General features: G+C 29.7%; 5 protein-coding genes and 1 long non-coding RNA gene across 14 annotated transcripts; 3 read left to right on the top strand and 3 right to left on the bottom strand.

Moving 5' to 3' along the window:
• The first annotated feature begins 9 nt into the window (after nt 1-9).
• On the top strand, nt 10-2,048 carry LOC124430766 (metallophosphoesterase MPPED2). Its single transcript, XM_046977768.1, has 5 exons — nt 10-376; nt 462-606; nt 693-969; nt 1,098-1,324; nt 1,435-2,048. Exons 1-5 carry the CDS (start codon nt 254-256, stop codon nt 1,560-1,562), a joined length of 900 nt encoding a protein of 299 aa, XP_046833724.1. The 5' UTR covers nt 10-253; the 3' UTR covers nt 1,563-2,048.
• Nucleotides 2,046-11,040, bottom strand: LOC124430765 (ribose-phosphate pyrophosphokinase 1). Of its 4 annotated transcripts, XM_046977764.1 has the most exons (8): nt 10,890-11,040; nt 8,388-8,595; nt 7,537-7,720; nt 6,639-6,713; nt 5,373-5,396; nt 3,761-3,984; nt 3,357-3,690; nt 2,046-3,297 (listed from the first exon to the last, which is right to left on the bottom strand). In XM_046977764.1, exons 1-8 carry the CDS (start codon nt 11,038-11,040, stop codon nt 3,205-3,207), a joined length of 1,293 nt encoding a protein of 430 aa, XP_046833720.1. In that variant the 3' UTR covers nt 2,046-3,204. The 4 variants fall into 4 exon arrangements, with proteins under 4 accessions (XP_046833720.1, XP_046833721.1, XP_046833722.1 ...); XM_046977765.1 differs by lacking the exon at nt 5,373-5,396; XM_046977766.1 differs by lacking the exon at nt 6,639-6,713.
• Nucleotides 8,589-13,341, top strand: LOC124430767 (ubiquitin-conjugating enzyme E2-22 kDa). 5 transcript variants are annotated; one of them, XM_046977771.1, is made up of 6 exons: nt 8,589-9,015; nt 9,295-9,428; nt 11,487-11,639; nt 11,794-11,876; nt 12,035-12,198; nt 12,301-13,341. In XM_046977771.1, the coding sequence occupies exons 2-6, from the start codon at nt 9,387-9,389 to the stop codon at nt 12,435-12,437; spliced, it is 579 nt and encodes a 192-aa protein (XP_046833727.1). In that variant the 5' UTR covers nt 8,589-9,015; nt 9,295-9,386; the 3' UTR covers nt 12,438-13,341. The 5 variants fall into 5 exon arrangements, with proteins under 5 accessions (XP_046833727.1, XP_046833729.1, XP_046833725.1 ...); XM_046977773.1 differs by lacking the exon at nt 9,295-9,428 and having other exon boundaries at nt 8,602-8,709; nt 8,854-9,015; XM_046977769.1 differs by lacking the exons at nt 8,589-9,015; nt 9,295-9,428 and adding an exon at nt 9,439-10,181.
• On the bottom strand, nt 12,871-16,584 carry LOC124430764 (E3 ubiquitin-protein ligase RFWD3-like). The gene is made up of 3 exons (XM_046977763.1): nt 16,194-16,584; nt 15,895-16,056; nt 12,871-15,794 (listed from the first exon to the last, which is right to left on the bottom strand). Exons 1-3 carry the CDS (start codon nt 16,210-16,212, stop codon nt 14,302-14,304), a joined length of 1,674 nt encoding a protein of 557 aa, XP_046833719.1. The 5' UTR covers nt 16,213-16,584; the 3' UTR covers nt 12,871-14,301.
• Nucleotides 14,452-23,287, top strand: LOC124430761. 2 transcript variants are annotated; one of them, XM_046977761.1, is made up of 21 exons: nt 14,452-14,557; nt 17,081-17,272; nt 17,495-17,890; nt 18,008-18,117; nt 18,217-18,389; nt 18,492-18,652; nt 18,751-18,939; nt 19,226-19,353; nt 19,478-19,654; nt 19,976-20,301; nt 20,424-20,459; nt 20,552-20,748; nt 20,845-21,123; nt 21,263-21,325; nt 21,422-21,653; nt 21,723-21,871; nt 21,964-22,065; nt 22,156-22,365; nt 22,432-22,614; nt 22,721-22,870; nt 22,949-23,287. In XM_046977761.1, exons 2-21 carry the CDS (start codon nt 17,267-17,269, stop codon nt 23,153-23,155), a joined length of 3,474 nt encoding a protein of 1,157 aa, XP_046833717.1. In that variant the 5' UTR covers nt 14,452-14,557; nt 17,081-17,266; the 3' UTR covers nt 23,156-23,287. The 2 variants fall into 2 exon arrangements, with proteins under 2 accessions (XP_046833717.1, XP_046833716.1); XM_046977760.1 differs by lacking the exon at nt 14,452-14,557 and adding an exon at nt 16,917-16,998.
• LOC124430770 lies at nt 19,693-21,392 on the bottom strand. The gene is made up of 4 exons (XR_006943842.1): nt 21,229-21,392; nt 20,538-20,698; nt 20,129-20,292; nt 19,693-20,052 (listed from the first exon to the last, which is right to left on the bottom strand). It is a non-coding gene; the product is annotated as an uncharacterized LOC124430770 (long non-coding RNA).
• Nucleotides 23,288-23,381: the final 94 nt, after the last annotated feature.

The following is a 23,381-nucleotide window of genomic DNA, read 5'->3' as shown; positions in this document are numbered from 1 at the left end:
ACCACTTAAATAATATATCTTGTTTATTATTTAAAAAATATTAACAATTATATTATTTCATTGATATCTTTCAAACGACATCTTTCCCTTTTCCGTTTACAATGGCGGGTAAAGCCCTTACGATTGTAAGCCAACGGCATTGTATTTATACAAGTGTAAAATAAGTAGAAAAATATGTTAGTACTTTAGCAATCGTAAAACTAACAATATAAGAAAAGAGACATTAAACGTTTATAATAAATATTAATTCAGTATGAAAGTAGGAGTACATTCGTTGACACATAACCCTACAGCAGCTTGGCGGGAGCTGTCACAGGAACAAAAAGTTATTAAAATTAATGCCAAGGTTCCGACAAGCGATGCTCCTAATGATAAGGTAGATTTAAGATACATTACAATTCCTTTTTTTTTTTTTTTTCAATTCATAATATCATCTAATGACAAAACTTTGTCTATATCAGCTACGTGTAGTTTGTATGAGTGATACGCATTCTCTTACGCCATTTATACAATTTGATATACCCAATGGTGATATCTTTATTCATGCTGGAGATTTTACAAAGTGTGGTAGTTTACAAGAAGTTATAGAATTTAATAGTTGGATCGGTAAGTTTCTATTAACCTCAGATATATTTATTTAATTTCAACTAAATCTGAAATATCAATTAAATAGAGGATCATTTATTTTTTAGGAAATTTGCCACATAAACATAAAATAGTTATAGCTGGAAATCATGAACTCAGTTTTGATCCAACATTCACACATCCTTTTACTATGCAAACTTCTGGGGACCGTCATAAACATACAGGGACTAGCATTCTCGATGGTATACCCACGTTGGGAATGTCAAAAGATACTCTCGCAGAAGCTATTAGGACATCTAATATTAAAGATTATTTAAAAAATTGTATCTATTTAGAAGATTCTGAAATAACTCTATATGGAATTAAAATATATGGTACACCGTGGTAAGTACTCGTACAGACATATCGATAAAAGAAGAGAATTAACATTTGTTGATTCATTCGTACTTGTAGCAAATTATTTCAGGCTTAAGTTTCTTTTTTTTTTGAGGAACGTTTCCTTGAAACTTTAGGCAACCAGAGTTTTGTAAATGGGCTTTCAATGTGCCACGCGGAGAACCTTGTCTTTCTAAATGGGATATGATACCACCTGATACAGATATACTTGTAACACATACACCTCCTGTAGGTCATGGAGATTTATGTTGTAGTGGAGTACGAGCAGGATGCGTAGAATTGCTTTCTACGGTACAGAATCGCGTGAAACCAAAATATCACGTATTCGGTCATATTCACGAAGGTATATCAAAAAGTAACATGTATATAGTTAATTTTTTATAAAAATATATTAGAGAAATCTATAGAGAATAATAAGTAAGGTAAATTACTACTATATTTGTTTTTTTATAGGATATGGTATTTCTTCTGATGGAAAAGTGATTTATATAAATGCATCTACATGCGATATTAATTATTTACCAACTAATCCACCAATAGTATTTGATATAACATTACCTTCTGGATTTGTGAAGGAATAAATTAACGATTAATATGATACTTTAATTAGAACATAACAAAATTTGAATTTTTTTTTGGTTTTGATATGAAAGATTCAAGAATTTAATATTTTTTGTATATATATATATATATAATATATATATATATAACCATATTATGAATTCTTTCGACTTCTGATAAGTTATATTTTAAAAAGAAAAATTGATTTATGCACAAAATCGTTTCTACTTTTCTTTTTCTTTTTTTTTTTTCATACAATGATACATATTTGAAACTATAATAATTTAATTAATACATTACGCGTATATTGTTTACTAAGAAATTAGAACAATCAATATAAAACAGAACTATAGTTATCATTATATGTAGTATTGAACAAAACAAATAATACTAAATGATCGTTTCGTGTATTTACCATGTCCATGAATTTATAGCCTGGATTCATTAACATTTTTTATCCTAAACTGATGGTTCTTTGGATATCAATAAACTACAATGTAATATTGCTTTGGTTTTTTTTTTTTTTATTGTAATACCCAGTTTAACAACAATAAGCAATATTTTTAAGCAAAAACAAATTTTCTTAGACACAATTTGGTATACATACATATTGAATTATGTTTATTTCTTTTATTGGTCCGAGATAAATTGCAGGTATGATTATTTTAAATTCGCAATTAATATATTTGCAATAAGAAAAACGTTTTATATAAGTTTCAATACAAATGATTTACTTTCTTTATTCAAAAAACTCTTATTAATATTAAAATATTAAAAGTGTGTGGCGGATATTGATATAATATATATAAAAAATTTTTAATTATCGCAATTTGCATATTAATTTGTATTTTTGTATAGCTTACTGGGTTGTCAGATTGATATTAATTTATCAATAGTTTATATATTGCAGATCTTGCATTTGTATATATATGATGGTAAGATATTTCCAATAGTACATGGCTCAATTATTATTTTGTTATTAATTATTCATCGTAAAATTCTTATAATAATCTAGAGCACATATTAGAACTAAGGAAAATATCAGCTCTTGTTTTAGACATTCGTACTCAAATCTTTGTAAAAGTAAAATCAATACAAATGAGTACTATAAACTATCTTTTGTAAAAGCACATATTTTTATATTATGTTGATTTCATTCTGAGGCATTTATAAATGCTATTATGTAAATTAAAGTTCGCATAATGAAGTCAATATATGTTATTTACTGATTGTTTAAATCAGACATTATTATCGGAGTGATTCTTATGCATTTTCTTATCCTCTAGCAGACATATAATAACACACAATTAGATCACAAAAGATCTACTTATTAATCTAATGGCTACGAACATACCTTCTGAAAACTTTGACGTAATAAAAGTAGATATTATATTTCTACTAATGATCGTCTAAAAAAAAAAAAAAAAAAAAAAAAAAAAAAAAAAAAAAAAAAAAAAAAAAAAAAAAAAAAAAACCGACAAAAAAAAACAAACAAAAAAAAACAAACAAAAAAAATGATTTAATAAATTTAAAAATACTATTCTCTCGTTAGCCAATAAAGGCAATGTCTTTTGACTAAACTAAGAATAATAATAAACAAATGTAAAAAGACTACATTCTTTTTACTCATTCAGCTTAGGAGAGTATGTTCTAATTTTTAACCTAGTATGGCACGTTAGAAAACAGGTACGATACAGATTCACCATTGTGGGTCCTTCTTACAGCTTCAGCAAACATCATCGATACGTCGATACACTGAAAAATAATTAATTTATTATAATTAATAATAAAAATTTAATTATTTTTTTTTTTACCTGTATTTTCGGACAATCTTTCATATGTTCATCCTGAGGAATAGTATTAGTTACTACGACCGCCTCGAAGCATGCATTATTGATTCTACTAATCGCTGGTCCACTAAAAATTCCATGCGTAAGAATTGCATAAACTTTCGTGGCACCAGCCTCTAAAAGTTTTTCTGCAGCATGACATATTGTACCGCATGTATCAGCCATATCATCAACTAGTATTGCTACTCTGTCCTTAACATCACCCACTAATACCATACTTGCTACTTCATTAGCCTTTTTTCTTTCTTTGTGAATAAGTGCAAATTCAACATTGAGTCGATCTGCAATAGACGTTACCCTGAAAAATGTCAAGTTATTCTAAATTAATCTTACAATTTTAAATATTTCTTCTTTTGCATATTATTTACCTTTTGGCACCACCTGCATCTGGAGAAACTATAATACTATTTCGCCATTCTGCAATATTTTCTTTTATCCATTTTAAAACGGCTGGTTCAGCAAATAAATTGTCCACTGGAATGTCAAAGAAACCTTGTATTTGACTAGCATGTAGATCCATGGTAATTATATGATCAGCCCCTGCCACTGACAGCATATTCGCCACTAATTTTGCTGAGATCGGTGCTCTACTCTGTAAAACATAATTAAATTGTTTAAAATACAAGAATATTAATGAGTCCCTCAAGTCCATTTGCAACCGGATATGTCCTGTAATTAAAAAAAAATAGGTACCGTTAGAATTATTTTAGCAGCCTGCCTGTTAAAAACAATTAAACCTTTCCTGTATCAGTAAAGCTATGAAAGAATATGTAATACATTCTTTACTAAAAGAATTTTGATAGTTTGGTGGTTAAATAATATTATTCTCATATTATTTCCTAGATTTATATAAAAAAAAAAAAAAAATCATTAATTTCTTTTCAAAAATTTTTTCAGAGGGGACAAAATATAAATACAATGACCAAATACTAATTATTGAATACTGATACAAAATATAGACAGGAAGAAACATGATATAAAGGTCAAAGATGTGTTGCAAATGCACCCCAGTTAGACTCAACAGAAACTATAATTGAAGCTAAATATTGAAAGTTAGAAACTCATAACAGCACAATGCATCTCAATCCTTTGCCTTCGTGTAGCAAAAGATAATAAATATTGAACAAGAGGGCAAACACTTAAACAGATTAAAAATTAATAGTTAATCATTGATAGGAGAAACACGTTATATATTACTTTGTAGCATTTCACACAACAAAAATATCACAATGTATATGTTTTCTGATACATCACGTATTATTTTTAAAGAATTTGTTTCAAACAACATCATAATGAACACGAAGCATATTATTATGTATAATATGTTTCTAATAATATGTTGTTTTTCATACACTGAAATGCATTGTGTGCACAATCATAAGATAATAAATCAATAAAACTTTGTTTTTATATTATATAAGAACTTCACAAAAGCTATTATGTGTTAAGATCTATTTAATGATTTCAAACCTTTATTATCTGAACATGACAATGCATTATCAAAACAGTACAATTGTTACTTTGTACCACTGAAGCATTATGTTTAAATAAGGCATCTTTTATATCTCTCTTTTTCTCTATTATAAAAATATATTAGTATATTGAAAAATAATAATAACATTTTAAGCTACGTATGTGTTTATTAGTACCCACAAGCACACATCAATGAACCCCATAGATGGATTACTAATGATATATGTATGTATAGTGCTATTATATTAATATTTTGCCCTCTCATTCAGATGTCAATATAGTATGTTTTTTATACAATTTATCATTCATTCAATTACTTATTCGTTAATTCTATCAGTCATTCATTCATGGGGGTACCATTGTACTATATAGCAACGAATATAAGTTTTGTTAGTCCTACAAATAAAATTTGCTGATCGAATTAAAAAGAAATATTATAACTTGAATGGTTCATTGAGCTATCATTACAAACGCTTCACTCGACAATCTTGTTGCTCTTATACTCACTGTAGACAGGTCGGGCAGAATATCCTGAAAATACCCAACTATTCAGAAACATAAAGCAACGTTTGTATATTTTTCTTTTACTGATATAAACATAAATATTACTGATTAAAAATTCTTTTTATCATTTCTCAAAAAAACATGTATGTATACGCTTAATATAAATACAGCAAAATGTGTCTATTTATGATCAAGAAAATTCCGATATTATATCTCATACACTTTGCGTAGGTATCAGGACCCCCTTGATGAAACCTATCAGTTATTTTGCAATATATATATAGAAGTTATCTCGCATATGATAACCTTTAGAATTTTGATTGTTTGTAAATGATGTGTTGCATCTGCAATGCACTTATGAAGATTGCTACACTGCAATGTTATTTCTAATATTTTTACTAGATTACTTTTCATCAATCCACATTGCATTAATAATATAAATAAATAAAAAAAAGTTATAAGAAAAATATCTTGTTGATTTTATATGAGAACGTGTTTATAATGATTGATGCTACTGAAGAAATAATTTATTTTTCTTTATGCTTTCTATAATGTATTTGCAAGAATAATGCAGTTGTTAAAATGACCACAAATTCCAATGTAATATGAAATTTTTAAATTGATATCATGCTTTTCTTTTAATAATCAAGATTATACTGTGTATAAATATGGTTATATAAATGAAATTGCTAAATTGTAAAATATGAAAAGATTAATTGCATTAACATTAAGAGATTTCTTTTTTTGGTAACGTTGTAATTATTTTATATTGATTATGACATGCATTTTTGTTACAAACAGACCCTAGGTAAGCCTCTTATTAGACGAAAGTTTGTATAATTATTTTAATTGCAAAGCTTCATAAAGTTTTCGTGATCATTATATTTGTATAAATTCTTTTAATATGTTATTTGAGGATTGTCTAGGGGTTTGTATATCATAATATTCAAGAAGTAAAAATTTCTTATTAATTGTATAGATATTTTTTGTAGCAAAAGTACGTAAACAATTACTTTTATGAGACTATTAACTTATCCATTTATTGCTATTTTATAAATTGGTGCCATAAGTGTCCATAAATGATAAAGACCCTGTAATATATAAAGATACCATTTAATGCAGGCGAATGATATGAAAGCAGAAAAACAAAAGCATATTTTTTATGGAAATGAAATGCCAAAACTTGCATCCATAACATGATACTCCATTTGTTTGTTGCAAAGTTATAAAAACTGAGAAAAATAAAAAATAAGATCCGCCACAAGTTACCCTGAATTTCCATTCGTTTGACTTCATGACAATATGACTCTTATTGGAATTTGTCTTGTCACCACCATCGCCTCCCTGTGGAGATATCACAGACAAAAAAATTTTACTTCTATTTAAAAGAAGTTTTCTTCCTGGAGAAATTTTTCCATTTTAAAGACATGTTAAAATGATGGCATAATTTAAACTGTAAAAAACATTTATCAAAAGCTGTAAGCAAAAAGATATTGTCCTCCTTCTTATTCCAATAGAATAAAGTAGATCATGAATGAAACTGTGATGTATTATATTAAAATATAATTTCAAGGATGTTATTATATAAAGTTACTTATGCAAACAGGATTTATTACTATCACAAGGTATAAATAATATAGGCGGAGCTACTATCTGCTTTCTGTCTAAGAAATTAATATTCATTTCATTCAGATAAGTCAAGATATTCTGATTATATTAATCGGTAGAATAAATTAGTAAGATATTTAAAACTATTCAGTTTATTATATCTAAATTCAACTTTACTTATTATATTTAAAAAGAAACAGCCTTGCAATTTTAATATTTATATTAGTATTTTAATGGTTAATATAATTTTAGATATTATTAAAGATAATAAATTGGATAAAGTTTAATATAAAATTACGTATGTTTTATAAATGAAAAATAAAAATGTATAAAAATTTTAAAAAATCATATAACTTACCGGTCTTTGATACAAGGTTTTAAAATCAGCTATTTAAAAATAGGTTGTAGCATTAATATAAAAAGATCATCACTATACACTTCATGAATGGCTTATAACCAAAAATTAAAAAACAAAGAAGATAACTCTCAAGGCTGTTACTTAATGAAGTAAATTTAAAAAGAAAAATAAATGAAATATATTGATTTATTCTCATTTTACCTTGTCCTTTTTATCCTGCCTTGCATATGGGAAACATGGAATGACCGCAGTTACTCTGGATGCAGATGCTATTTTACAAGCATTGATCATAATTAAGAGCTCCATCAAATTATCATTTACTTCTCCACTTCCACTTTGTACAATGTACACGTCTTCTCCTCTGACAGATTCTCCTATTTCTACACTGTTATAATGAAATTTAAAGAATATTGTATTATTAGATTTTTGATTATTTTTCTTTACTCTTTTAAAATAATATAGTCTTAAATAATGCTTAGAAAATTCTTTTAATAATACGAAACAACTATTGGTCAGATAAATTCAGTCACGCGACAAAAATGATATATACTACTTAACGGCGAACATACTAAATTTTGCGATATCGAAAAAGATATATTTGTACTTAACTAAACATATAACCAAGAGGAAATTATTACATACGAAAGGATGTATGCCATATCGGAAAAAAGTAAAATTATTTATATATCGAAAATAATACGAATCATTATCGACAAAATAATATTTCGAATTAATATATAATAATCGACAATTATATGAAAGAATTGCGTTTAAGTAGAAAAAAAAAAAAGAAAAAGAAAAAAAAGAAACGCAAGAACACCGGTTTTTGCATGAGTGAATTAAGTTCTATAGCGATGGGAAACATTAAAAACGTAGATACGATAAATAGCTAACATAGAAATAAATGATCTAAAATATACTTTCGTAGAGAGAAGGATAAAACAAAGGTAATATTTATAAATGTCGCGGTGACACGTGGTCTGTACTTCGTTTTAACTCATTAAACGAATAAGAATAAACGTGGTTAACGCGTAAGTAATAACGACCATTACCATGTCTCGAGGTTGCTGAACTTCTTCGTGACAACTTTTCCAATGTCGATTCCGAGCCTGTCAACAATTCTTTGGGCAAGATCAGGATGAGATGTCCCACTGAATACCTTGATATTGGGCATTCTGCTACAGAGTAATCTCCCGCGAGAGTTTTCTAAGTTTGCCCGTAACAAACTCTTAGCACGCACTGGCTGCGACACAGGCATCACTGAAAAACAGAAAGCACCGAAAACCCCCAACCAATGGTACATCCCTTCTCTGCGGCGGCGGAAGCGACGTAAGGAGGCTTCGCTCCGCCCACTTTGACTCGGATATTACCGCGGTAAACGATACAGTCTATTCTTTTCTTATCGTTGTTTGATCTTTTACGACGTTACATCTTTTTCTTTATGTTTTTCGTTGTTTAATCGAAGAAATGAAAAGAAACAAGAAAAACGCGTAAAAAGATTTCTTTTTTTTTTTTAAGGTCACGCTGTGCATTCCCACGTCACCATTTTGTTGCAGAGCATGCTTCACGACGTACGTGTATGTGTATATATATATACATATGTATGTATATATATGTATACACATATTTAAGAGTGAGAAGTTTGGCGCGGGAAACGTCGTATTCGGTGACCTTGAGGAGGTATACGAGAAAAATAATTTAACGCGTTACATTTCCTTAAAATAAGAATGAATAAACATTTTTTCATTTTTTACGCGACGTCGATAATCCACATAGTGAAAAAAGTAGTTGAGAAAAAAAGTGATATATTATGTGGGAAGGTGAAGAAGAGAACATTGGCCTCGAAAAAGGAAAAAACGAGAAAGAAAGAGAGAGAGAAAGAGAGAAAAAAAAAGATATGTGTTCTCGAGGATAAAAAAAGAGCAATATCTTGATCGTAACTTTTTTTTTTTCTTACAGTTAGAACGTCCTTGAACGATAATGAGCGAAAGAACGGAAAGGACAATTGATTCCGGCGTATTTACAATTTGGCGGCAGTTTTGAGCGGCGCAATGGCGCGAACGCGACATGACGCCGTGATTTTAGACAAAACCGTAAGAGTGCGCATTAAATAAATGTGAAGAGTTAAGAAGGGTGAAAGAGACCACGAGAGAACAACTGACAGTCAGGGTTTTTATATATCATCGATGTTGCGCCGACAACGGCGATCAGTACGACAAGTTGTTGGATGCGTCCACAGGAAAAGAGATTTTTGATAAGAAATAGAGAAGAATCGAGAAGGGTGATAAAAAGAGATTTCCTTGTCCTTCTCTTTTTTGATCGTATCGTGAAAAATTCGAGTTGCGCCGAACGGCAAACTCGACGATACAGATACATATCGCGAAGAAAGAGAAAGAGTGCGCGCGCGAGCAAGAGTGAAAGAGAGGGAGGAAGAGAGAGAGAAAGAAAGAGAGAGAGAGAGAGAGAGAAAGAGAGAGAGAGAGAGAGAGAGTGTGAGAAAGAGAGAGAGAGAGAGTTAACGGAGAGAGGACGAAGAGCATCGGAGGAGAGCGTGCACCGGCTGACGCTCGTGAGCAGCAGTACTTCCTCGATTCCATTCGTTAAGACGCGAGACTCAAAGAGACGATGAGAGCGTGCTGACGACAACGACGACGTCGCGCGTTAAAGATTCGGAAACTATGGCGAACATCGCGGCGCAGCGAATCAAACGGGAATTCAAAGAGGTTATAAAGAGTGAGGAGGTGAGTGGAGGGATCACCTCACGGAGCAGACAACGTAGATTCGATCTCGAATCAATGCGCGAAGGAGAAGCGCTTTGCGGTTATGCGGCTTTTGCGGCTTTTCGTGTACTTTTACTCTTTTCTTTATCTCACACCGTGTGCACGGCATGACAGAATGAGATAGAGATAGATAGAGAGAGTGAGAGAGAGAGAGAGAGAGAGATAAGTAGATAGAGAGAGAGAGAGAGAGAGAGAGAGAGAGAGAGGAAGAAAAAGCGAGAGAGAGAGAGAGAGGGAGGGAGAGAGAGAACGAAAAAAAAGAGGATGTGCTCCGGAACTTCTTCGTCGAGCAAATTGTTATGAAAGAAGCGCGAAATCACCTGTTGTCTCTCATGAATGCACGATAAAATACTTGTCAATCATTATGAACAACGTTTCAGTCCGATGACCGTTGGACTATCGTAAGCTCTAACATATCTCCGTGTTACGAAAATCATACAAGCGCGAACTCTAGTCAATATGCGAGTGATCCTCTAAATAAAATCTCAATTTTCGGATTATATTAGAATAATATATCTCGTATTTATGATACGCTTGTGATTTAATCGCTCAAGTGTTATATAAAGTCGAAGTAACCGAATTATGTTCTTGCTGAGTCAGCGAAAATAGATAGTTATAATCGATGGCGTATTTGTCATATCATATTTTCGGATTTTACAGTAGATATGCCAAAGATTATCCTACCAATTGACTTTTCCCTTTCTTACCAAAATAAAAGAGAGTGGATAGAGAAATTCCTTTTTTTTTTTTCTTTTTTTGCTTTTTTCTGCATACCTGATTTTTCCTCTTCTCGTGTACACTTTATTTCCTTAGGTATTTTTTGCTTCTCCATTATGTCCACTTCTTTATTGAATTGAGTTTTGCAGTAACAAATAGCTTTTACGTATTTGTATATAATATATCTCAAAGAGAGTGTTGTAATCATTACCACATTGAAATTAAATATTATCGTTATAGGATATTTTTTGTAGTGCTTTCTTATCTATCCTTGGGTTCAAGGGTTATGGTAATATTATGTTCTTTTTTTATAAAATGGAACAACAAAACTGTTTGTACCATATGCAAGATTTATTTAAAAGTATCATTTAGTAATATTCTTGTTTGGTTTAATGATTCTTATGTGTCATTGTGTAAACTTTCATTTATCAGCAGTAATTTTAAAATGTAAACATGTATATTATTTATTTCTACTATAGCATGATAAATATGTTGTTTTCTACTTTCATTTGTTTTTCTTTAGCATAATAATTCATGCAATTTGACCTCTTTCATCAAATGTTTTTAAGATAGAATATAAATATACAATTTAATTTTGATGAATTTTCTTGTAACTATCCAAACTCTTATATTGCTATTTAAATCTTGCTACAGGTGGCAAAGTGTGCAATTAAAGTCGAGTTGGTAAATGATAGCTTCACTGAATTAAAAGGAGAAATAGCTGGGCCACCAGATACACCTTATGAGGGAGGTAATTTTGTACTTGAAATCAAAGTACCTGAGACTTATCCCTTCAATCCTCCTAAAGTAAGCACTTTGTAAGTTAATGTGTTTTAAATATCTTGATCATTTTAAATATGATAATTACTATGATGTGTCGATGTAAAATACACTGCAATTTCTATACATTACAATTTTTCATTAAAATATTTTTATTTAATTTATTTTATTTCTGTTATAGGTTCGTTTTATAACAAAAATATGGCATCCTAACATATCTTCGGTCACGGGTGCTATTTGTCTGGACATATTAAAAGATCAATGGTACATAATTCTATATCATATGTCTATTTATCTATCTTTTATTATTTTCAATATAGAAAACATTGTTATATTGTTAAAAGAATTTGATGCATAAATTTTCTTATAGATTTATACATATAACATGAAATATATTTTGAAATTTTATTGTTACATTTAAGGGCAGCCGCAATGACTTTACGAACAGTATTGCTATCATTACAAGCATTGTTATCTGCAGCAGAACCGGATGATCCTCAGGATGCAGTAGTAGCTAAACAATATAAAGAACAGCCTGATATGTTTCGTCAAACTGCAAAACATTGGACATTTGTATATGCGGGTGGTACGAATATTCTTTCTTTATCATTAACAGAAGATACAAATTTATTTTGCTTAAATGAATGATATGTCGTTTATATATAAAATTTATTGTAAACAATTATAGGACCTGCAAAGATGCCAGAGCTAGATGAAAAAATAAGAAGATTAACAGACATGGGGATTGAAGAACATAATGCAAGAGTTGCTCTTTCCTCATATAATTGGGATTTGGAACGTGCCACTGAGCAGCTCTTCAGTTAGTGATAACTGTACAGTTAATTCATCACACAAAGACCACTCATTTTGTCATTTAGGAACTTCTGTAACGACACACTCAACTAATAATACCATAGCAGTTTTATAATAAAATTCAGCTCCTTTAATGACAATATTTCCAGTATAAGAAAAAAAGATCAAAAGAAAAAAGAAAATTCAATATATCTGATTTTGATATCTTTAATAGTTATCTGCTTGATTTATAAAATACAGGCTTAAAAAAAAATCTAATGAAACGTATAAAGGTAAAATTTATAATTAGCTGTATATTTCAAAGATAAGATCTACAAACAAAAATTTAGTTCTTAATCTTAATTCAAATGAGGTGATAAATATGCTTTACAAGCATATTTTTAACTGTTATGGAAATTGAGTAGTGTGTTTATTACGTCTTTTTTTTTTCTTTTTTTTCTTTTTCTTTTTTTTTTTTTTTTTTTTTTTTTTTTTAATTGTACGATGTTTCAGAACGATTAATGTTTTGAATGGTTGAGTGTGTATTTCTTTTAATTTTATGTTGTACACAAAACAAACACAAACATATACGTCTTCTTTTCTTTATTCTCCGTTTATAAATTTTATAGATCAGGATATTAATTATACTTTGCATATATTTGTTTTTTCTTTATAAGCAAGTAAACTTAAAGAAATTTTTCTCGGTACTGTAGTGAAATCTCTTGTAGAACGGTACCTGATATATATTGGTTTATGTTACAGAAGTCAATATATGATACGATGCTTCTTATATAAGAACATATATCAAGACAGAAAACATGTTTTTTTGATCTTCAATATTATTTCCCTACACTTCTTTTCTTAAAACATATAGAAGTGTAATGTGATTAGATTCGGAATGTATGTTACTGAAATAGATGAAGATTTAATAATGTTAGATTGTATTTATAAAAACGTTCATACACTTAAATACCATATTGTTAATATTTACATTTTGTACATTTCTGGTGTTGGGTTATGGACAATGACCTGATTCTTCATCACCTCATATGCACATAGAAATATTATTTTATATTCAAATTTAGTGATTGACATTCCAGATTCAGACAACCACTGCATTTATTCATTACTTTTAATTATGTTATTCAAAACGTATTCAAAAATATATATTATAAATGCATTGAATATGCATTACAAAATCTTGCAATATGGAAAAATATTTTGCAAACAAACACAGATTGTAAAATTTCATACTATTTAGTTAAAAAATTTATTTAAACAAATTTTTATGTTACACGAGAAATTGATTTATAAAATCCTTATTAAATTTTGTTAATGCTTCTTTTTACTATACGAGTTCGATGAAAAAAGAAAAAATAAAACAAACAAATTTTATATTATATATGAGAAAATATTAAATATGTAGTATACAATTGAATTTCTCAACTTTATGTAATATTGAGTCAATTGTATCGAATATCGTTCTCTTTTCAAACGCATGTCAATTCAATTAAACCAAAGTAAGAATCCTTGTTCAAGTAGATCTCTTATTTTTAATTTTTAACATGACTTACTTCCACTTTATATCTAATCAATTTAGGAAAAAATACTAACAATTGGTTAGTTATATCTTTTGTCTTTATATTATTGTATTTGAGCAAAATTCTTTTTGCTGCAGAAGATTTGTAAACAATATTATAGGTAGAATACAATATTGTATAAAATAGGTATTAAAATATATATTTATAGTTCCTTAATCATTTTACTTAGTAGATTCATAAGTTATTATTACATTCAAAGTAAATATTTACATGTAATATTTTTAAATTATGTTTCCAATAGATCACAAATAAGGTAACTGACTAATAAGTAATAATAGTTAGCAAAAGTATCATTGTCACAAGGAGTTATGTTTGTACATTCTAAGTTTTCTTGCAGAAAGAGTTGCTAAATATACATTGTCATTAATTTTGAAAGAACACATATCTATGATTGGATCAGATACTGGAAGTGTATGCACTTGATTGCCAGTTGACGTACTCCAAAATGGAATACTACTAATAGATTCTTGGTGGACAGCAATTAGCGTATCGTTTTCTACAGATACATGACAAGGACGTGACAAAAGACGTTGAGAATTCCCAGCATTAAATGTATGTACAATATTGCATAAAACCATTTCATCATTTCCTTTTTCAATAGAACATACAATATGTCTTGCTTGAGGTAATCGTTCGTTAGGTCGACAAGATATAAGAGCGTGATTATTTTTTTTATCATAACGTACAGAGACAAAAGGACCTTGTAAATTCATTTCTTTTGATATATATGTAGATTCCTTTAGTTCGTACGCGTTACAACTGTTTAAACGACACGCTATAAATCCACCTCTGCTAATTCCACTTCCTGCATATGCAGGTACTGTTGCTAAAGAAATAACAGGTGATCTATCAGTAGAACTTTCTAAAAGATCAACGGGAGTCGATGTTTGTCTAATATCAAATTGCATTATCGATCCATTTTGAGCACCAGCGAAAAAAATATTAGAATCATCACCTGACCAGCAGCAACTCCATAATGTAAAATCTGTTGTATATGAGTGCATTATAGTATTGCTTTGGATATCAATTAATTTAGCACTTTTGTCAAAGCCAACACTTAGAAGTACAGATTGTTGCGAGGGATGAAAACTAATGTCTCTTATAGCTTGAGAATGAAGGAATAGAAATTGACGTGGTACAAAGTTCTCGACATCTATTTTTTTTACACCATATCCTGCGAATAATGAATTTCCTGATTTTTGTGAAACGGCCAATAATCCATACCAATGATTGTAATCTAATACACGGCATCCATCCTCTTTACATATCTCTAAAGAATTTTCAAGATGAAATTTTGTGTTTGTATTTGTTGACATACTTTGACAACGATTAAAATCACTTTTTGTGGTAGAGAGTTGACTTTGAAGCTCAGCAATACGACTTTTCATAGTAGTCAATTGTTGTTCATATAACTTTTGTCGAAGATTGCTTTTTGATAATTCTGCTTCGATACGATTTTTTTCTGCTGTTACAGTTGACAATTGATTTTTCATTGTTTCCAGTTCAGAGGTATCAATGCATATCAATTTTTTAGCATATAACATCCTAACATCTTTTACAGCAGCTTTTCTATTACATTGAGGACATCTTCGATTTGAAGATGTACAAGAAACCTGTAACCACCTTAAAAGGCAACTGTGTCCAAATAAATGTCCACAACGTAAGCAGCACAAACGATGTTCACCAGTCGTTGTCCATAATTCCATACAAATTGGACACGATTGATCAGAATCATCCGTATTCTCATTATTATCTGCTGAAGATTCTTCTGTCACAGAGATTTTTTGACCTAATTAGAAAAAGTATATATATATATATATATATATATATGTAATACATAAATATAAAATATTTTTTATTATATGATGAAGAGAATTCAAAATGCATACATTTTGTAATTGGCTCATTAATTAAACTATCAGCAACAGTATCAGTACTTGAATCATTTTCTTCATTATTAGACGGTAATACATTTTCTTCAGATACATTTTCAATGGGTGAAGGAAGCCTTTCAGGAATAACATTTCTTTCTTCCGACTCTTCTTCTTCGCCTGAGAAAATGAAAAAGAAAAAAAAAAGAAACAACTTAACATATTTGTATAATATTAACAATGTTTATTATTAATTATTTACTACTATTATTTTTTCCCTTCTATATTTATAAGTAATATTAAAGCCATTACTTAACTGTATTCCATATCTTCCATTTTTTGTTAAGATATTATTATTTTATGCTATAATAAGCATTGCTTTAATAAGAATTATATTTTTATTCAATTTAAAACATATTATTTGGTTATATTAGCATATTTTGTCTTTGATAATTCTTGATCATAATGACATAAATAAGAAATAGTATTTTTTTTTTTTTCAACAATAGTTTTTCTTGATGTAAACAATAACTTTTATTCAATGTAAATATAAACGCGTTAGGATATTTACAATTTATACTTGACATGAACATATACAGGATCAATCTATTAGCGATTGTAGCGCCAATAGGTTCTTAAAAAAAAATATAAAACATTTAGTAACTTAAAATAATTTGATTAGAAACTTTACATATCTTTTTACATATACATTATAGCGTAGATTAAATTAATTTATTTAAATGTTATTAAAAGAAAATGTAATCTGTTAATGAAAATGATTTTCTAAAATTAGTTCACACATTTTTCCATTAGATGGAGTTATTAAAAATACGTTGAAACGTATAACTTCTACATTTTATATACAAGATTTTATCAATTTTATATTCTTTAAGATAACATAAATATTTTATTATGTATATTATATTACATATTTTAGTAATGATTATATAATTTTTCTTATATATAAATGCATATTTGTGTAAATAATATACATGATAAATACTTGCACCATAGTTACAATAACTGCATTCAAGTGATACATTTTTAATCGAATGAAATTATTGGCAGATAAAAGATGATCGTAATGTGTTTATATTTTTGTCAAATAGAGTTTTTCTAAAAGTGAGTGACGTCTAATTTTTTTTTTTCCCCCGACAATATAATATTACGAAATTAATTAATAATAGAAAATAATTTTTTTCAGCCTCGATTAAAAGACATTGAAAATTGTTCGCCGCTATTTGATATCAACACCGAATCTTCGCCAAAAAAAGAGAAACGAAAATCTACACGATAAATACTATTTATTTTTTTCTTTTTTGTTAAATATTAACGACCAAGAGATCAAAAGAAGTTGCGCGAAGAACGGTGTTGTTACGAAGGTAAAAGAATGAAGGTAAAAATTAATATACGAAGTAATAAACGCGTATATTTATTTTTATTACATTATAATGGACATAAAAAAAAAAAAAAAAACGGGATTATTCAGTTTTTATTGACGTAAAACTTTATAATTAAAAATTACTTTTTTAAATTATCTACTTCAAGTATTAAATATATTAAATTATTTTTATATTATATAAAAGAAAAAAAATGAGACTTAAATAATCAATTTCAGACGCGACGACTGTATGGACTCAATCAATTACATTCTCCAAAAAATTCCACAACATCCGTTTTCCTTCACGGATCTGATATTCTTTCTGGAAAAAATAATAAAAAATTGTTTGATATCAAACGCCGACGTTTGCAACGTGGAAAACTTCAGAAGAATAATGGGGAGCACGGAGACGTTCTATCTATAAAAAGGGATGCATTTGCATCTTTAGAATCTTTATTTGATATAAAAAAACCATTATATCTATCGAAATTAAATTTAGTTCAGATACAGCATTATAAAGAACATATCGTCTTTGAAAAGCATAATCTTAAGGGCGGGAAACATTTGGCGGGAGATTCGATTGTAAAAACTACTGAATTATATCCGAAAGTATTTCCGAATATTTCAAAACAGGTATGACTTTTTTATTTTTTTATTTTTATTATTATTATTATTACTATTATATATATATATATATATATATACTTAAACATTCGAGACGATGTAGTATTCATTCAAATTTCTTTTTAGAAAATCGACGAAGAAAATAGTTTTCCGTATAATACGTTAGAAAAAAGTGAAGAGCCAAACGTAAATCCAATAAAATTAATAAATCATTTAAACGAGAAGGATTCATTGAAGTAAGAGAAAATGAACAATTTTGAATAATTTCATTGAGATCATTGATATTGCAACAACACTTATTTTTATTTATTTATTTTTTTTTTTTTACCTTGCAGTAATACTGTCGCGCAGGAAAATCAGATAAATAAAAAAATGGCGGACGAAGAATTGCAAGAAGAAGAAAAGAATCTTGAAGAAACGTTAGATGACACGGAGGAAGAAACATTGAAAGAGATGGATGACCAATTTGTTCCACCTCCTTATCCAATACCATCCGGTGCTGGCGAGGGTGCGTTAAATTTATTTTTTTTTTTAATTCTTTTTTGTTTTTTTCTTCCAGTCAAATAGAAGAAAAAAAGAGATTTTTTTCTCATTTCATTATATAAAATAGGTGTACCCGTCAAAGTTGGTAGACGTCGAGAATCCATGTTAAGTTCTTCACCCTTAACGGAAGAATCTGTGATGGAAGAGTTAAAAATAGCCGATGAAAGATGTAATATAGTTGCAGGAGAGATAAAAAAATTAAAAGAAGAAATGATTGAGCTTACCAATGTAAATGTCATTTTTCTTTTTTTAATCCTATAGTATTATATATTATAATTTTCTCTCTCTCTCTCTCTCCCTTTTTTACCATATTTTTCTTTATGTAGAAAAAAGAATTGACAGATGATGATACAGTACTGATTCAAAAGAAGCAAGAGGATTTAATGTTGAAATTAGCTGAGTTTGAACAAATGACACGGAAATTACAGAGATTATTAGGATTAACTGATCCTACTAGCGAAACATTTTCAAGAATGTTCGGTTTGTTACCTTATCCTCATACAAGATCAATTGAGGTAAGATCTTTTATTGATCTTTTTCTGTTCTTAACATGTGATAAATTCTAAAAAGATACTCTGGCTAGTTGACGAATATTACATTTGTATGGAATTTCTATATATATAATTTCATTAAAATTCCGCATGATTTTTCGAATACTCTCCTTTGGAATATCTTCTAGATTTTTTTGCGGGGAGAATATTTAGGTGCACTATCTTGACTTCCTACGATATTTTATTGATCTTCTCTTTAAACGTAGAGATATTTTCGAGCGATTTAGAAATACATATTTCATGTATACAGGGTGCTGGAGAAGAGATTGAAATTTTACCGGCTGAAAAAGTTGATGATATTAAAGGAAAAAAGCCGCCAATATCGCCGGTAACAGATGATCATTTTGATTTACCTCAACCGGAGTATCAAGAAGATAAGTAAGTGAAATTAAAATAATATTATTCTATATTATATATTTATATAATTTCTTTTTTTTATATATATATATTTTATATATATATATATATATATATATATATATTTATATATATATTTATAAAGGCTTCCAAGAGTAATCGTTTGCGGTTACACAGAAGACGAAATGCCAAAAATCGTGATAGCTGATGGTGATCGAGGAGGAAAGAAAGAATGTTTGCAAAATTTAACAGGAAAGTTGACCGAGTCATTGACAATGCAAGAGAAATTAGTTAAAGAGAATGCACAACTTGAGGGTGGAAAGTATGTTTGTAAAGATTAATTGTATTACTGATTTTACAAAATATAGATACATTAAGTTACATCGAAACAATCGAATGTTAAACAAAGAAATGATAAAAATGTCAATTAATCACCGTGACAACGAGCTATCAATGTTTTTGCCTAACGAATGTCGCAAGATGTAATTTTTAAGCTCGACGAGCACGATACAGTCATTCACAACTTTATGACAACCTAATTGAAAATGAATACATCATATTTATAACGTGCAACGTGTGATTCGAATATATACCATTGATAAGGAATAAGTGTCGCCTATTTTTGTCGCGATTAAATTTATAGATACAAATTGGAAGAAGCACTATTGGAGAAAGATACAGCTGTGGAGTGTCTTCAACGGAAGGTATGCGGTTTGCAAGCTGAAATACGTTTAATAATGAAGGAGAATACGGAATTAAATCGTCGATTGGCTTGTTTAAATCAACGTGTCACTACTTCTACTTGCTGTTATACATGTCCAGAACGTAGATCATCTTGTTCACCGCCAGTGGTCTCACCTTTGCCAGCGTATTCCCAAGTAACTTCCTCGCTTCAAGATCACGGTTGTTGCCAGTGCAAATATTGTGTCCCATGCGACAGTCCCGTTCAGTCACCTACCTCTGTATGCGGTAAAAAAAAAATATATATATATATATACGTATATTTATAAAACCTACTTTTTTTTTACCCCTTTATATATGTCTTACGAAATTTACTAATTGTATTTTTTTTCTTTTTCTTATTTTTTTAGTAAATCCATATAGCAATCAAACTTCAAACGATTGTGGTAAGAATACTTTATCAGATCTTACTTTTTTCTTTAAGAAATAAATATAACAGAATAATGAAAAATGTTCGAACTTACTTTTAATGTATTAGGCTCATCGAGATTAGCAGGTGGTGCATCGAGAACAGGCAATTGTATATTGAGTAGAAGTTCATCGCAAATCGAAGAGATGTGTTTCCGTAGTCCTACAGTTTGTACAAAACCATGTCCTGAGCCAACACCCAGAGGTGTTTGTCCGGCTGAATTAGAAAATAAATTTGCTATTTATGGGAACAATACCAAACAATTGGTACTTTTGTTGAATATTCAATGATATCTTTTTCATTTTCCATCCTGATATTATCCTCTGTTTTAATTTTTACAATAAGTTTTTATTTATCTATAGGCTCAACAGTTAGGTAGTATGGAGTGTGAAGTACGAAATATGCAGATAGAACTAGCAAATGTTCAACGAGAACGTCAACAACTCGAGCAACAACGCAAGTTGCTTAAATGTTCCGGACCCTGTGCACCATGCGCTTGTTGTCCTGCTCCACCACCTTGTGGTGGTCTTTCACAAGGCCTTCAATCTTCGATGATATCAAATTATATTCCAAATACTCAATTACCTCCCACGATTCCACCATCTGGAAATGGAACGATTTCACCCATACCTATGCCAAAGGTATTTTCAGAATTTCTTTTCCATTGTAACATTTTACAAACATTATTATGTCTAACAGTAAGTTTGTGAGTAATCATAATGTTCGATATAAATAAATTAACTCACAGCTCTGAAGACATTTACGCTCGTTTTTGGTCAGGCGCAGATCAGTCAACAATCCACGTCTGCTATGTGTACTGGGCCCTGTATAATGGCACCTATGGTAAGGATCATTTGGCCAGATTTGAGATCACTTGAGATTTTAGGTATTTTTAATGTTGTTCGTTTTACTTATCTTTCCTCCCCTCCCTCTCGTTAGGGTGCAAGCACTTGTCCTCAACAACAATTACGTGATTTGCGAGAACAATACGCACGTCTTCAAGATGATTATAAAAATAAATTATGCGAGGTATCTTGTTTACGTACTGATACGGAAAAATTGAAACAAGAAGTTCGAGATTCAAGGGATGAAAAGGAAAGGATGGAAATAAAATTAATAGATACGCAGGAACGTTTGAAATCTTTAGAAGCCGAAAGAGAGAAATTCGAAGGTATTCGTTTTCTAAACAAATTTCTCTGCTCCTTCATACAAATTTACTATTTTTAAATTTGCAAATTAGGAAAAAAAGAGCAAATGGTAGAGCAAGAGCAAGCCTTATTAATGGCCAAAGAACGTTTTAGAAAAGCGCAGGACGAATTGGAAGAACTTCGATCATTAATTCAAGATCAAGCTGCACAATTAGAGGATTATCGCAATAAATATTTACAAGTACGTTCTCGATCGAATTGTATTTTATTTTGGTATTCTTTTTTTTGTTTTTATCGAATCGATGAATTTAAAAATAACGAAACTATTTAAAGGCTCAGCAACAGGTGGAAGAACAACGCCGGCAACTCGATCTCATGGAAATGGATAATGCTCGAATGAATGAAAATGTAACGTTAGAAATTGGAAGAGTTAAAGTACGTTCATTCTCATTTATTATTCATTCATTATTCATTATGAAATAATATCGATTAATATTAATTACATCGTCTGATTGATTGAAATAGAATCAATTCCAAGAAAAACTCGCTGAACTCGCTCCATTGCCGGATATCTTGAAACAAACTCAAATGAAACTTCAAGAAGCTCAACAAATGAGATTAGTAGCCGAGCGTAATTGCGAAGATCTTTCACGAGAACTTTTAGGATGTAAGGATAAGATTCAAACGTTGCAAAGTCAATTGGATGTATTACGTAACGAGCATCAAGCATTGCAAGTAAGTTTAAACATTCGATTGATCGATTAAAATAAATGATATTAAATCGTTTGATATTTATTTTAGGACGAAAGAGGACATGGTACAGGACGATTCGATGAGTTAGAAAAGAAAAATGCTGAATTAAGACACGACAATGAACGTATGAAAAATACACTTGCTCGATTCGAAGAACATGAGGCACAATTGAAAAAACGCATGGACGAAAAGATGCATGAAATTACTCAATTAACTGCAATGCTCGAACAAGTATATACTCAAATATCAATTTGAAAATATCCGTATTAGTAAATATTGATGAGTATTAATATTTACTAATATTGTTTTCTTTGATATTTACGATAATTTCTTGAAGGTGAGAGAAGACAGTGCAAGACAGGTAGCACGTACTAAAGAAAGATGCGAAACAGTTAGACGGACAATGCAAGGTCAAATAGCTGAAATGGAAAGACAATTGGCTCAGTGTAGAGCAACAGCTAGAGCAGCACAGAAGGATAGAGACGAGGTAATCCTTTTTCCATAAATCCATTTTAATCAGATAAATTCATTGTAATAAAACATTTTTATTCTAACATTATTACAGATTAGGCAAAAGATGCAGAGTCAGATAAATAATCTAAATGAGGCTTTTGAACAAGCTCAAGGTCGTATCAGATCATTACAAGGACATGTGAATTATCTAAAAACTTCGTACAGTAATATTTTTAAAGGACAAGGAGAAAGTCCGGTTGGTTTACCAGGGGATGGTGCGCTTGGTACTGGATACGATTCCTGCGACTGCAATTATTAAAATTAACTTATTATATATTTTTAGCATTTTTACATGCTCTTTAATACTTTTAACAGTATTTATTAACAGAGCTTACATTTTACTACTTTATTATGAGATATAAATTATTTTTTTTAAATTATCGTGGGACTCATTCGTATTCGAAAGATCCGTCAAATTTTGAAGAAATTTTAAGGTAACAGGTTTATCACTTAAAGGATTGGTGGTAGTAATGGATTTGTGGAAA

Source organism: Vespa crabro, chromosome 19, assembly GCF_910589235.1.
Source record: "Vespa crabro chromosome 19, iyVesCrab1.2, whole genome shotgun sequence".
NCBI classification, from domain to species: domain Eukaryota; kingdom Metazoa; phylum Arthropoda; class Insecta; order Hymenoptera; family Vespidae; genus Vespa; species Vespa crabro.
Note: the sequence above shows the minus strand (reverse complement) of the source record. Positions and strands in the feature narration are given on the sequence as shown.

Excerpts from the sequence above, each read along its gene's own strand:
- LOC124430766 (XM_046977768.1), top strand. The coding sequence starts at position 254 with ATGAAAGTAGGAGTACATTCGTTGACACATAACCCTACAGCAGCTTGG. Across the intron at positions 970-1,097 it reads AAAATATATGGTACACCGTG|GCAACCAGAGTTTTGTAAAT; the intron begins GTAAGTACTCGT and ends TTGAAACTTTAG. Across the intron at positions 1,325-1,434 it reads ATTCGGTCATATTCACGAAG|GATATGGTATTTCTTCTGAT; the intron begins GTATATCAAAAA and ends GTTTTTTTATAG.
- LOC124430767 (XM_046977769.1), top strand. The coding sequence starts at position 10,014 with ATGGCGAACATCGCGGCGCAGCGAATCAAACGGGAATTCAAAGAGGTT. Across the intron at positions 10,182-11,486 it reads CGGCTTTTGCGGCTTTTCGT|GTGGCAAAGTGTGCAATTAA; the intron begins GTACTTTTACTC and ends ATCTTGCTACAG. Across the intron at positions 11,877-12,034 it reads GACATATTAAAAGATCAATG|GGCAGCCGCAATGACTTTAC; the intron begins GTACATAATTCT and ends GTTACATTTAAG.
- LOC124430765 (XM_046977764.1), bottom strand. The coding sequence starts at position 11,040 with ATGATTACAACACTCTCTTTGAGATATATTATATACAAATACGTAAAA. Across the intron at positions 8,596-10,889 it reads ACGAGAAGAGGAAAAATCAG|TGATGCCTGTGTCGCAGCCA; the intron begins GTATGCAGAAAA and ends TCTGTTTTTCAG. Across the intron at positions 3,691-3,760 it reads GATGCAGGTGGTGCCAAAAG|GGTAACGTCTATTGCAGATC; the intron begins GTAAATAATATG and ends GACATTTTTCAG.
- LOC124430764 (XM_046977763.1), bottom strand. Across the intron at positions 15,795-15,894 it reads TAATGAGCCAATTACAAAAT|GTCAAAAAATCTCTGTGACA; the intron begins GTATGCATTTTG and ends TTTTCTAATTAG.
- LOC124430761 (XM_046977761.1), top strand. Across the intron at positions 22,066-22,155 it reads TAGAAATTGGAAGAGTTAAA|AATCAATTCCAAGAAAAACT; the intron begins GTACGTTCATTC and ends TGATTGAAATAG. Across the intron at positions 22,366-22,431 it reads ACGAGCATCAAGCATTGCAA|GACGAAAGAGGACATGGTAC; the intron begins GTAAGTTTAAAC and ends TATTTATTTTAG.